Source organism: Buceros rhinoceros, unplaced genomic scaffold, assembly GCF_000710305.1.
Source record: "Buceros rhinoceros silvestris isolate BGI_N320 unplaced genomic scaffold, ASM71030v1 scaffold6956, whole genome shotgun sequence".
Lineage (NCBI taxonomy): Eukaryota > Metazoa > Chordata > Aves > Bucerotiformes > Bucerotidae > Buceros > Buceros rhinoceros.
Window position 1 is genome coordinate 46,327 of NW_010419249.1, and position 11,355 is coordinate 57,681.

The 11,355-nt window shown below is 48.2% G+C and overlaps 1 protein-coding gene across 1 annotated transcript in view; it reads left to right on the top strand.

Annotated features, from left to right (window-relative positions):
* CAPN5 (calpain 5) overlaps positions 1 to 5,916 on the top strand; it is a 36,977-nt gene extending 31,061 nt beyond the window's left edge. The window contains exons 8-13 of the mRNA XM_010138829.1: positions 62 to 102; positions 1,051 to 1,173; positions 1,680 to 1,876; positions 2,219 to 2,340; positions 5,264 to 5,400; positions 5,734 to 5,916. Coding sequence (XP_010137131.1) covers positions 62 to 102; positions 1,051 to 1,173; positions 1,680 to 1,876; positions 2,219 to 2,340; positions 5,264 to 5,400; positions 5,734 to 5,916 — 803 coding nt within the window. The remainder of the gene's footprint in view (positions 1 to 61; positions 103 to 1,050; positions 1,174 to 1,679; positions 1,877 to 2,218; positions 2,341 to 5,263; positions 5,401 to 5,733) is intronic.
* The last annotated feature ends 5,439 nt before the right edge of the window (positions 5,917 to 11,355 follow it).

Consider the following 11,355-nt stretch of genomic DNA (forward strand, 5'->3'; position numbering starts at 1 on the left):
GAGTAAGTGCTACATGGGACATGGACCAGAGACAATGACCCTTTGAACAACCGCTCTGGAGGCTGCATCAATCACAAGGACACCTTTTTGCAGAACCCCCAAGTGAGTCATGGAGCAGCTTCTGGAGCCTTCACACATTCTTCCAAGTGTTATAATCTCCTACAGGGAGGTAGAAGGCAAAAGTGGCTACCAGACCTCTAGTAGATTAACTGTGCTCATGACCATTCTCTGGCTGAGACCTCTGGCATGGCATGACCAGCATCCAGGCCAACTCTATTAACCTTATCCCTCTTATCAGGGAGAACTGCATCCAAGTGTCTGGTGAAGAGCATCTTGGCACAAGCAAACAGCAGACTGCCAGAGGGTAGCAGTGTTAGCTGGTGCTGGTGAAACAGAGCTAACAACTAATCCCAGTTCCTTTGCTGAAGCCTTGACACTGTTAAATTTATCAAGACAGGTGTTGTCTCTAGGGCCATTTTCTTCTAGCTTGGCCTTCAGAAAAGGCCCTGCTTTGAAGTTCATCTCCTGGAACAAGCTCATCTGTCCTGACCTACTCTGAACCAGGATTCTTAGTAATGTGAGGCAACTTCCTGTGAGTCCTTCATCGAAAAAGCAGATGGAGGATCGTCTGAACCATTGCAGGAGCTGTCATCATGGATGTGGGGGAGCTGTTTCCTGCTTCCAGCTCTGTATTATCATTCATGTTAGGTCTCTGAACATCAGTTCCTCCTTCCGCGCCTCATAGGAGGACTTGTGGCAGACTGCAAGGGGTGACAGTATCTGGTATGAGACTGCATGTAGGCTCCTCGGATTCTGCCAAGCAATTCAAAGACTGGATTTTCCAGTCTTTTTCTAAGATGAGCCAAAAAGGTTTCTAGCTTGGAGAGATGATGCCAGTTCCCAAGAGTGGGGTCTCAATGCTGGTGCTGAAGCCAGGCTGTCCCTGCAGTGAGGCGGGTGAGGAGAAGCTGAGGTTAACTCTGCTGTGTCCATGCCCAGTGATCCTCTCTTAGTAGAAGTCCTCCCTTACCTTCCTCGCTTTGTTTCTAGTACGTGTTTGATGTGAAGAAGGCAGAAGATGAAGTGCTGATTTCCATCCAGCAGAAGCCAAAAAGGACCAGTCGCAAAGAGGGCAAAGGGGAGAACTTGGCCATAGGCTTTGATATCCATAAGGTAGGCTGTGGTTCCTGCATGTTGGCCTGAACACCCCCCATGACTTTGTTAGTGGTGGAGTGGTACATCAGCCCTGCATGGCCTTTGGTATTGTCCATTTAAGCATTATCTGAGTGCCTCTGGGGTGCTTTCAGCAGAGCCCACTACCCTCTAGAGATGATGAGAGATTTCAGAGGTGAACAGTGAGCATGGACAAGTTCTTCACGCTAAAAGCAATGGTTATTCCGTCATCTCCAAATGCTGAAATCTGTTGGACTGATCCTTATGTGTCACTTGCTGGGGCCCCAGTGTCAAGCTGGGATGCAGGAGGCAAGAAGTCCCTGAGCCAACAAAGGTGGGAGAGCCATGTCCACACTTGCTTTCCATCCACCCCAGTTGGGACCACTTCGCTGGTTCTCTTCAGCTCTCCCAGCACTGTGGGGTCACTCCTTGTAGTCTAGCTCCCCAAGGTGGAGATCAATCCGTTGTCAGTAACTGCTGACTGTCCCTCTGTGGTCTCTGCCCAGGTGGAGCTGAACAGAAACTACCGCATGCACACCCTGCAGCAGAAGGTGGCCAGCTCCATTTACATCAACTCCCGCAGCGTCTTCCTGAGGACAGACCTGAAGGAAGGCCGCTACGTCATTATCCCCACCACTTTTGACCCCGGTCATGAAGGCGAGTTCCTTCTCAGGATTTTCACAGATGTGCCTTCAGATTGCAGGTAAGGAGCAAGAGCAGTGATGGGAAGGATCTAGCTATTTGGCTAGACGTGTGGTTCTCCTGATTCAAATTGGTGATGGGCTTGCGTGGGGTTGGTGCTTGGCTTCCTTTCAAGGGTAGCCAAGAGACAGGGCATCTTTACAAGCCCTACCACAGGTCTGCAGAGAAGCTCCCACTCTGCCTCTAAGCATGACATGGGACAGCATCCCAAACCCAGACTGAGGAGTTTGGAGTGGAGAGCAGAGTCCAGCAGTGCATAGTGCTTCCATCCTGCTAGAGCAAACTCTGGCCCTCCTGCAGGGTAAGACTGCCCATCTCTCAAAGGCTGTGTTTTCCCTTGCAGAGAGCTGACACTGGATGAACCACCACACACCTGCTGGAGTGGGATGTGTGGTTACCCACAAGTGGTATCCCAGATCCATGTCCTCGCTGCAGCTGGGCTCAAGAATCAGGATTCCCAAGGAGGTACTGGCCTTTCCCTGCCTATTGTCTATTCCCAGAGGAGTTGGGAGGTGGTTCTTCCAGTGGGAAGAGGGAGAGGTGGTTTCGTGAGGTGGGAGGTTGCTGGGGTTGGTTGTGTCATCAGATATTTTTTTTTCTGTGAACATGCCTAATTCATACACCAGAGGAGGAGAAAGTTCATGAAGAATCAAACACACTTCTTGCTGTGGACATGATCTGGGAGCTGTTATGTTTAGGCTGTTGTCTAAGACTCTTGGGAGATCATCCCAAAACTTCCCTAAAACCCTTAGCAGTGATCCTGTTACAGTCCAGGCTTTCCTCCTGAGTATGAGCAACTGTAAAAGTCAGGAATCTTGTTTAGAGGCTCTTTAGTATGAAGGACAGAGGAGCAGTGAAACAGGCTGATGTATTGGGGTAGTGTTCATCACCAGAGCTGCGTATAAGTCTGTCAGAAGAGGGCAGGTCAAATATAGCTTCCATTTTTGGGATGGATTTTTGATGTGGATCAAGAGCCTCTCCCTCTAATTCCTGTAAGTCCTGCTCCACGCTTGGCTTCTAGGAGCTCTCTGAGGTGACCTGAGCCACGACCATCACAGCACACTGTATTTCTCCCTCCTTGGTCCCCTAGAAGTTCATTTTCATGGTCCTACCATGCTCTGATGCAGGTTTGACATACGACACTTCTTATGCATGAAAGACAGCAGCAGCACCATGCCTTGCCATGTCCTGCAGCCACACTGAAGTTCATGGTGAGACCTCCACGTTCAGGCCTCCGGGAACATCTAGGATGATCTGAGAGATCATTGAAGTAGGGATGAAAGGTCTAGAGTTGCAGTTAGAGAAGCAAATGCCTTTCCACCATGAGACCACATCCCAGCCTTTCTCCCGAGTCAAGGACGTGTGTTGAATTGTGGCAACATTTAGCCAGGCATTTTCAAGCCAAATATAACATACAAGAATGTAAAAGTTGAAATTTAAAATATCTAAATTAAAAGCTGAATTTAAAAAGATGTCTTATTTTTTTAACACAAGCCTTTTTGTCAGCACCGCATATCACTGGAGCCCTGAAAGTAACGAGCGGGATCGTTCCTTACGGCAAGGGCTAGCCAGATTTGCTTATTTATCATATGCCACAAAGGAAGTGCCATCAGTCCTGCTTGGTGTTTGGGGTAGGAATGTTACCCCAGCTAGGTTGTTGTGTCTTGGGTTGCTCACAACAGCTCAGTGGGAATCTGTAGCCAAAGGTCTCTGAACTCTTCATAGAAACAAGGAGACTTCTCTTTCCTTTAGACACGTGGATTCTGGAGCTATACAACATTTTTGCAGCAAGAGGCCCTTGGGAATGGCTCTTTTCCAGCTCTTTTCCAGCCGTTCATCTCCCACCACCAACAGCCTGCATGTTTGGTGCTTTCCAGTGCAATGGCATCCCTCGCATCTCCCAGCCCAGGCTTTTCACACTTCTTTGGAAATAGTGGCTTACAGATGGAAATTTGGCTCCGGATGATGGAACATGAGGTTCTAATGGGACATCCCAAAAGCCAAGGCTAGTTTGGAAAAACAGCTGTGAGATCCAGCAGCTGTGTGTCACCAGGGGAGCTAGATCCTTGCAAACATAAAGCTAGCGAGGAGGTGGTCTGACAATCAAAGATGTGGGTCTTAAATCCCTGTCCCTCAGAAGGAGGTGGTTTGTTCCTCCTCATTTCCACATTTCCCTTGGACAAGAAAACTCATCCACTCCGGTCTGTGTTTCCATCGTAGCCTCTGAAGCTCATGGTGAGAAAATGTATTCAAGCAGTTAAATTTCCATAGCAATAGCTCGTTCTTTCCCTCTCCTGGAGTTCAGGTACCATCCAGCTGTGGAGTGGAGTCTGTGAACTTGCTAACTTCACTCTCCATCTTGGTGGTCCACTTGTTCCCATGACTGTCTTGTTCCAGCTGGGATATTGCAATAACTTTCCTTTCCCACTTTCTCCTCCACTTCCCACTCATTTCCCCTGATTACCCCTCAGTGCCTAATCCTTCTCTTCCCCACGTCCCTCACTACCACCTATGATCCTTTTTGACATTTTGATCTTCTCCCTGAATTCTTGCCCACAGCAAATACCCTAAGAACCATCTTTAACTGTATTTCTATCTGAAGGCTCCCCATTCATTGGTTGCTCACCAAACCTTCCCAGTCCCCAAATGGTCCAAATTTTGGATCTCATAAATTAGCACATCTTTTCACTTTGTTTTGGCTCGGCATTGTGCCATCTCTTACCACTTGACCACCCCATTATTGGTCATTATACATACAGCTCCTGCAGCACTGAAGTCTTGCTAAGCCTAGGAGGAAGACATGCCAGTGATTTGTGCATAGGGGTACAGTCCCTGCTGAGGTAGCTAGTTATCATCTTAAAGTAAAACCAAGGTTAGCTTGGCCTGAGAGTATATGAACTGCAGTGGAAGGAGGTGGGTTTTTGCACCTTGAAGGCCCTTCCCTTCTTGGTGTTTCATCGTGTGAAACAATGTGTGTGAGCCTGTTTCTCTTCTCCATGGCTTTATTTCTGCTTGCCTTCGGCAGAGCAAATCCTGAAAAGAGAGTTGAGCAGGGCTGTGTCTTCCATGGAAGGTTTATCCCAAAGGTCAGGACGATCTGGAGTGATGCAGTAGTGTTTATGTAGAACATGAGGTCAAGGAAGAGGTGGCCATTTCATAGCAGTCCATCACCACCCACTGCCCAAGGGCAATGGCACCTAACAGAAGTTAAGTCTGAACCCAGCAGCTGAGCTTCACAGACATCATCTGGGCTGTGATGAACTTTTTGGCAGATATCTGTCTCCTCTGGTGGGGTATGGAGGAAAAGTGCTGCATGACACCCCTGGAACAGGGCTCTAAGGAATTACAAGAGCTACAACAAAGCAAAAATTCCCATTTCTTTCCCCAGGAGCTGACCCTTACGTGATCATAAAGTGCGAAGGGCACAAAGTTCGCTCTCCAGTGAAGAAGAATACGCTGTCCCCGGAATTCGATGTGAAAGGGCTCTTCTACCGCAAGAAGCCAGGACAACCCATCATTGTTCAGGTACCCAGTGGGCAAGCAGTGACTTGAGGGTTGGAGACCTTCTCTCACTTGGACACCTCCACCTGACCTCTCTTCACACTGTCCACAATGGGCCTGTTCCCCAAGGAACATGATCAGTTCATGCAGCTCAACCTCTCACCGTTGTGGCTGAGCAGTGACATCTGGTGAATGCATGTTTTTCATCCCTCTCACTTACAGAGTGAACCCACACACACCTTGACCACCTCCTGCTCCATCTCCGAGCAGGTCCCCCAAAACCCCTTCTCCTCCCTGGTGCATGAAGGCTGGCTGCATCCCCCATTAGCTGCCCTCATGTCTGTTTTGTTTTCCCAGATCTGGAACCACAACTTAATAAGCGACGAGTTCTTGGGCCAAGTGGTGCTCACAGGGGATCCCAGCGACCGGCAGTCAGTGCACACACTGCACCTCCAGGACAAGGGGAACAGGAGGTCAAACGACCTCCCTGGAACCATCGCTGTGAGGCTGCTCAGCAGTAACATCCTCACCAATGTCTAAGTACTCAAGGACTCTTCTTCTGGTGCCGCATATGTGTATATAAACATGCACACACACACACACACATATATATATACATACTCAGAGCCTACCTACCATCTGCGAAGCATCTATGAACTGTGCATGCATTCCACTCAAAAGAGCCAATCTTGTGTTTTCAATGTTAAAAAAAGGTGCCTTTCTGGGGAACTGCAACGATCCTTCTGCTGGCGTCCTCCGCAGCCCCCATCGCCGCCGTGTGCCTGGTGGGATCGCTGCGGGCACGCTGTGTGTCCTGACAGCTGGAGCATGATGTTCTGATGCTGTTTGTTTACACGGGCTGGCACACACGTGCCACCATGCACACGTGTGGCCACCGCAGTCCCACTGGCTGCTTCAATGAATCTTCGATGTGTCTGCTTGGTTTTAGAGAAGCGTGCGTGGAGTCATCTCCCGTGAAACTGCTGTTTAGATGCTTCACTGTGGAGGCACCTCAGCAAAGGAGAAGTGGAAAAAAAGATTGGGGCCTTTTGAATGTTTTCTGGAGATGGGTTTCCATACTGCAGCTGGAAGGAAAATGCACCAATGCAGTCCCAAATCCACAGAGGCAACAAAATGAGAGTCTCCACCATTTTAGGGACAAGCTGTTCAACTCCATGCAACTCTGAAGGACACAAAGACTCCACCAGCCATAGTGGGACAATTGTTCTCTGGGGTCAAGTTGTTGAATCGATCTGGACTCAGCTCCTGTGTGTGCCTCTCGAGCCGCTGCGGTGCCTGCTGTCTCCAAGTCTTCATGCAGTCTCGCAGTCCCCATCCCAAGGGCTCACCCCAGTAGCTGGAGTGGGTTTTCTGCTGGGACCGTTCAGTGTTTAGATAAGAGGAGATCGGTTCCTCTGAAGGCCAAAGCGTCAGGTCCAGCGGATGGGAAACTTTGCTCAATGAGTGCCATCTTTACTGCTGCATACAGTGCATCATTTCTCAGTGCCTCGCTTTCCCAAATTCTCTTAAAAAATAGTGGGATTTTAGCTTGTGTTAGAGGACAGGAGAGGAGCATTGCTCCCAGTACAGCCTGAAAATGCTGGGAATATTTAATTCATACCAGCGTCCATCTCTCGCCTTTAATGTCGGGTCTCCTGGCCTGGAGGATGAGGTGCACACTGCTAGAGCCAGTCTCACAAGCACAGACATCCTCTGGGCCATGTCTAGGGCCGTGCTCTGCTCCTGTTCGCCATGAAGAGTGGGTTTATCTTCCTTCATTCCACTGGGTGGCAGCATTTGGCTGCTTATAAGTCATCCCATAGACTCCAAAAGACAAACCCTTGTCTGCAGCAGGGTCTGTTTCAGCCCCTGGTCAGGGCAGGTTTCAAAGCATTTTTTCTCTTAGGTTGGAGGGGGTTTTTTTGTTCTTGTGCCTTTAAAGATGGTGCAAGTTAAGGGATTGTTCTGTCAGATTTTCTGACATCATCTGCAGTCACCTGCATGCAAGTGGAAATGAATACCTGAGATACAATCTTGTAGTCTTGGTAAATTTTGGCCTGAGCAAGGATGGGTGAACAGGAAAGCCTGCTTTTTCCATAGCAAGTAAGGTTTATACTTGTTCTACTAAATGTCCATGTTTGTGCTGCAATCTGTATTTTTTTCAAGTCCCTAAAGATCTGCTAAGGCTGTGATGTGCTAAGATTTTCCTCAAAGTCATGTTGTCTGCCAGTTCAATTCTTGGTGTATCCAGAAGCACACGGTACAACTTCATCAACTTTTGCAGGCTGTTGTTCCCCTTTCCTCATCTTCAGAGTTTACCTCCTGTGGTTATGAATTGGATTTTTGACCAAATGGTTTATTTTCTTAGATTTTGTTTCCCAGGACAGAGGCAAGCAGCAGGACACAGGATGCTCTTTCCAGGTCTCAATTATTCCTGGCTTGCACTGAGCATCCTCCAACTCCTGATGCTATCACTGGGACATAGTTTGGTTCAGCATCTTGAAGAATTGGCTCAAATGCTCCTAGTTTGATAAAGTGACATTTTGGCCTGAAGGTCAAAGCAAATCCTTGAATTTAGGCAGACGGATTCAGAGATATTTTGATTTTATTCTAGTTTTGTTCAGGGGACCCGTGGCTGAAAATAAATGGAAGCAGCACTGTCGGGCTGGAAGGCATGATTTAGGTCTTAGAAGATCTCACAGGCTCATGTTCAGAGTGATATGTGAGAGGGACTGTGATGCCCAACCATACCTCACTTGGCAGGAAGAAGAGCTATTTACCTAAGGGAGGACATCATGGGAACATCACAGGAGCTTTGCACCATCAGCTGCAGATGAAGGTAACCAGCCTGCCTGCATTAGCCTTGTTTTCTCAGGAAATCAGGCTACTGATAGCTTCAGGAAATGAGAGCCATTTGGCCAGCAGTACTCTGACATGTGCCAAACCACACCGGGATCCCCAGGGAACAGCGCTAAAGCTTGCTGAGGAGTAGTGGTGCCCTGGTACCCATGGGCAGCCTCCTTTCTTCCTACAGAGAATCAAGCCATAAAGAGGAAAAAAGCAGCTTTTTAACAGCTTCTTCCACAAAAAGTCATCACGCTATATCAGGACCAAAATGTCTTAATATCATAATATTTATCCTTTTTTGTGTTGTTTGTAGAGCAAGTGAGGGAGGGCAGTTACTGACATGTCATTCCTGTTGTTGATGCCTTTTCTCTTTGAATGAAGTAAACAGAAATATTCAGGGTTGCTTTGTTTGTTTGTTGTTTTTGTCTGAGAGGAGGGCAGGTCTGATAAGCACTTTCCAGTCCTCCAGTCCCTCCCAGGGGATGGGAGAACTCTGATTTATTTTCCATTTCTTTTGTTAATCATTTCAATGGTTGCAAGTAGCCTGCCATTACATTCTCTGAAATCCGTATCTTTTTGACGTCTGCATGAGGCTGTGACTTGTCTTCATCTCCAAAGGCACTGACATGTCACGCTGCACAAGATCAGAGTGGTCCAAACAGAAAGCCGATGTTGTACAGCTGTAAACCTCCTATAAATAAAAATAAATTGTGTATATTTTATTCAGATTCCCTGCCTTTAAACCGCTGTGTTCTTCCAGAATGCTTTTGATGGGCACAAGGTAGCTCTGCAGAGCCTTTTTAATTTGCTTGATTCACTAAACTCCATTCAAAATTATTTTCTCTGCGGATTTTGAGGCTGAAGCAAGGCAATCTGCATGAAGGTTTCACGCAAGGTTACACTCATGTTCACTGGGAAACACCAGAGAGGGGAAGAGTAACCTCCTCCGGCTGTAAAACCTTTATGTTTTATGCCTCAAAGTCAAAACAATGGAGAGAACTTGGTTTTTTTCAGCCTCACCTGGTCTGGAAAAAGCTGTGCAGATTGAAAAAAAAAAAAGAAAAAAGAAAAGAAAAGAAAAGAAAAAGGATTATAGGCGAAGCAGCAGAAGGATGTGATTTGGGGATCTTTCCCCTCAAAGAACAAACCTGAAGACTGCATGTTGGGAACATCTGAAAAGTGAAAAGCCTGTCCCTGCCCATGGGAGTCTCCAGTCTTGCTGCTGTAACACATAGTCCCAAAGTTCTGGCACTAGGATCTTGCTCGCAGCTCAGCTTTAAGCTCCATCATCTGCCTGTGCTCAAGGTCTTTGCAGCATGGAGGAGTTGTGCCCTTCTGCAGCCCACCCTCAAGAGCCTGGAGCAGGCATCTGGAAAAAGCCTTTTTATTGTGGGGTGGGGGCATCCATCCAGGTCCTTCTGCTCTTGGGATCATCCACTGGGACAAAGTGTGTCACCAAACCCTAGAGAAAGGAGCATCCTGCTCCTCCGCAAGGACCTCAGAAACATCTCAACCTCACAAGCATCCTAATAATCTCCTGGACAATGTCCTGAGCAGTAGACCTGGCTGGACACTTGTGGGGCTCTGATACTCGTTGCTGGACACCAGCACAAGAGCGCTGGTGTAGACCAGGTGGTTTTTCTGAGTCTTGCTTTGTGCACATTCAAAAAAAGGTCTATGCCAGCCTGGATAAGTTGCAAATCATCCTGTAGGCATGGAGGTCATGCTTCCACACCAGCATCCACATCTCAATTTTGCTGTTACTGGGGCAGTGGGCTTGAAAGTGGAGGTTGCTTTGCAGCCCTGCCTGTCCCTGCACTGCACCAACACGTGGGCAGGCAAAACGGGCAGGGATGCTAGAACTGGTGTGGCACCCCAGCGCATCAGTGTGGAGGTGTGGGAAGCTTGTGCATTTTTGGAGACTAGCAGCAGGAAGTAGAGTGATGCACAGCTCCAGGCAGGATCCAGACCAGGCTTCCCAAGGGTCTTACAGCATCTCCTCACCCCTTCAGAGATGCCATCTCCCAGGGGTTTCTGCTCATGAAGGTTAAACTAACCAAACTGACAATTCAGTCTCCCTTTGACCTGCAAGAACATCTTCATGGAGGAACAGGTATCCTACCATGGTTGCAGGTTGATGCTGGAATATTTCTCCTTGGCATTGGGTCCCCTACAGCCCGCAGCTTCTCTCCCTAATGCTCATATACATTCCCCACCATATGGATATGAGCCTCCTGCCGCTCAAAAGGACCAGGTGTTACTAGCAAGAAGGGCTACAGAGGTAGGAGGGTTTCATCAAGAGGATGGGGTCATTGCCTGTCCCTCAGAGCTGCTCAGGTGCTACCACATCCTTGGCCAATATTCCAGGTATTAAATACCCAGGGCATAGCCCATGACTTGAAGCTGTGAGTCTGTGCTTAGCAGTGGTCCAAAGGGTCCTCATGCTCTTCAAATCCCACCTCCAAAGCCAGTGATGCAGGCAGAGGAGGATGCCCAGCCCTGTGTCCCTGGCAGAGCCTCTCTCACTGCCTTCCCACACATCCTTGGGGCATGCTGGGCACAAGAAAAGGCTGCCCAAGGCTGGACTGTTTGCAGGTGCATCAGATGCGGTCCAGAGCGAAGCAAATCTTGAGCACAGCCAATATCTGCCCTCGCATCCACACAAACCACATTGGCACAGTGAGTAGGGCTTGAGTGAAACTGAGCATGGCCCCAAGTGGTCATAAATCATCTCTCTTGAGCTTTAAGTCAACTGAGTCTATTCATAGCTGGTTCCCATGAGAGGGCTGAGCAGCAGCAGGGAGTTTTGAGGGCTGGGGAAGGGACAGGGTGGCCGTGACGTGACTTACTCATTTTGAGCGGAATTCCTGGTGGCTTTAGAAGAACGAGGCTCCCTCTTACTGCTCCTTACTTCTGCAGTATTAAAAAAAAAAAGAAAATTCAGCCATCCCAGTCCCCAGGAGGGCTTCAGGTCCCCTCTTTCCAAAGCGGAGCCTACAAACACCATGTGTGGTAACATTGCAAATAAAAAGCGTGTTTTACACCATTCAGTAGTCAAAATGTCATGCTTTATATCTAGGTAAGAAACCTCAGTGACATTTCATAGCACAGTTAAAAGCCAACCCCACCTTT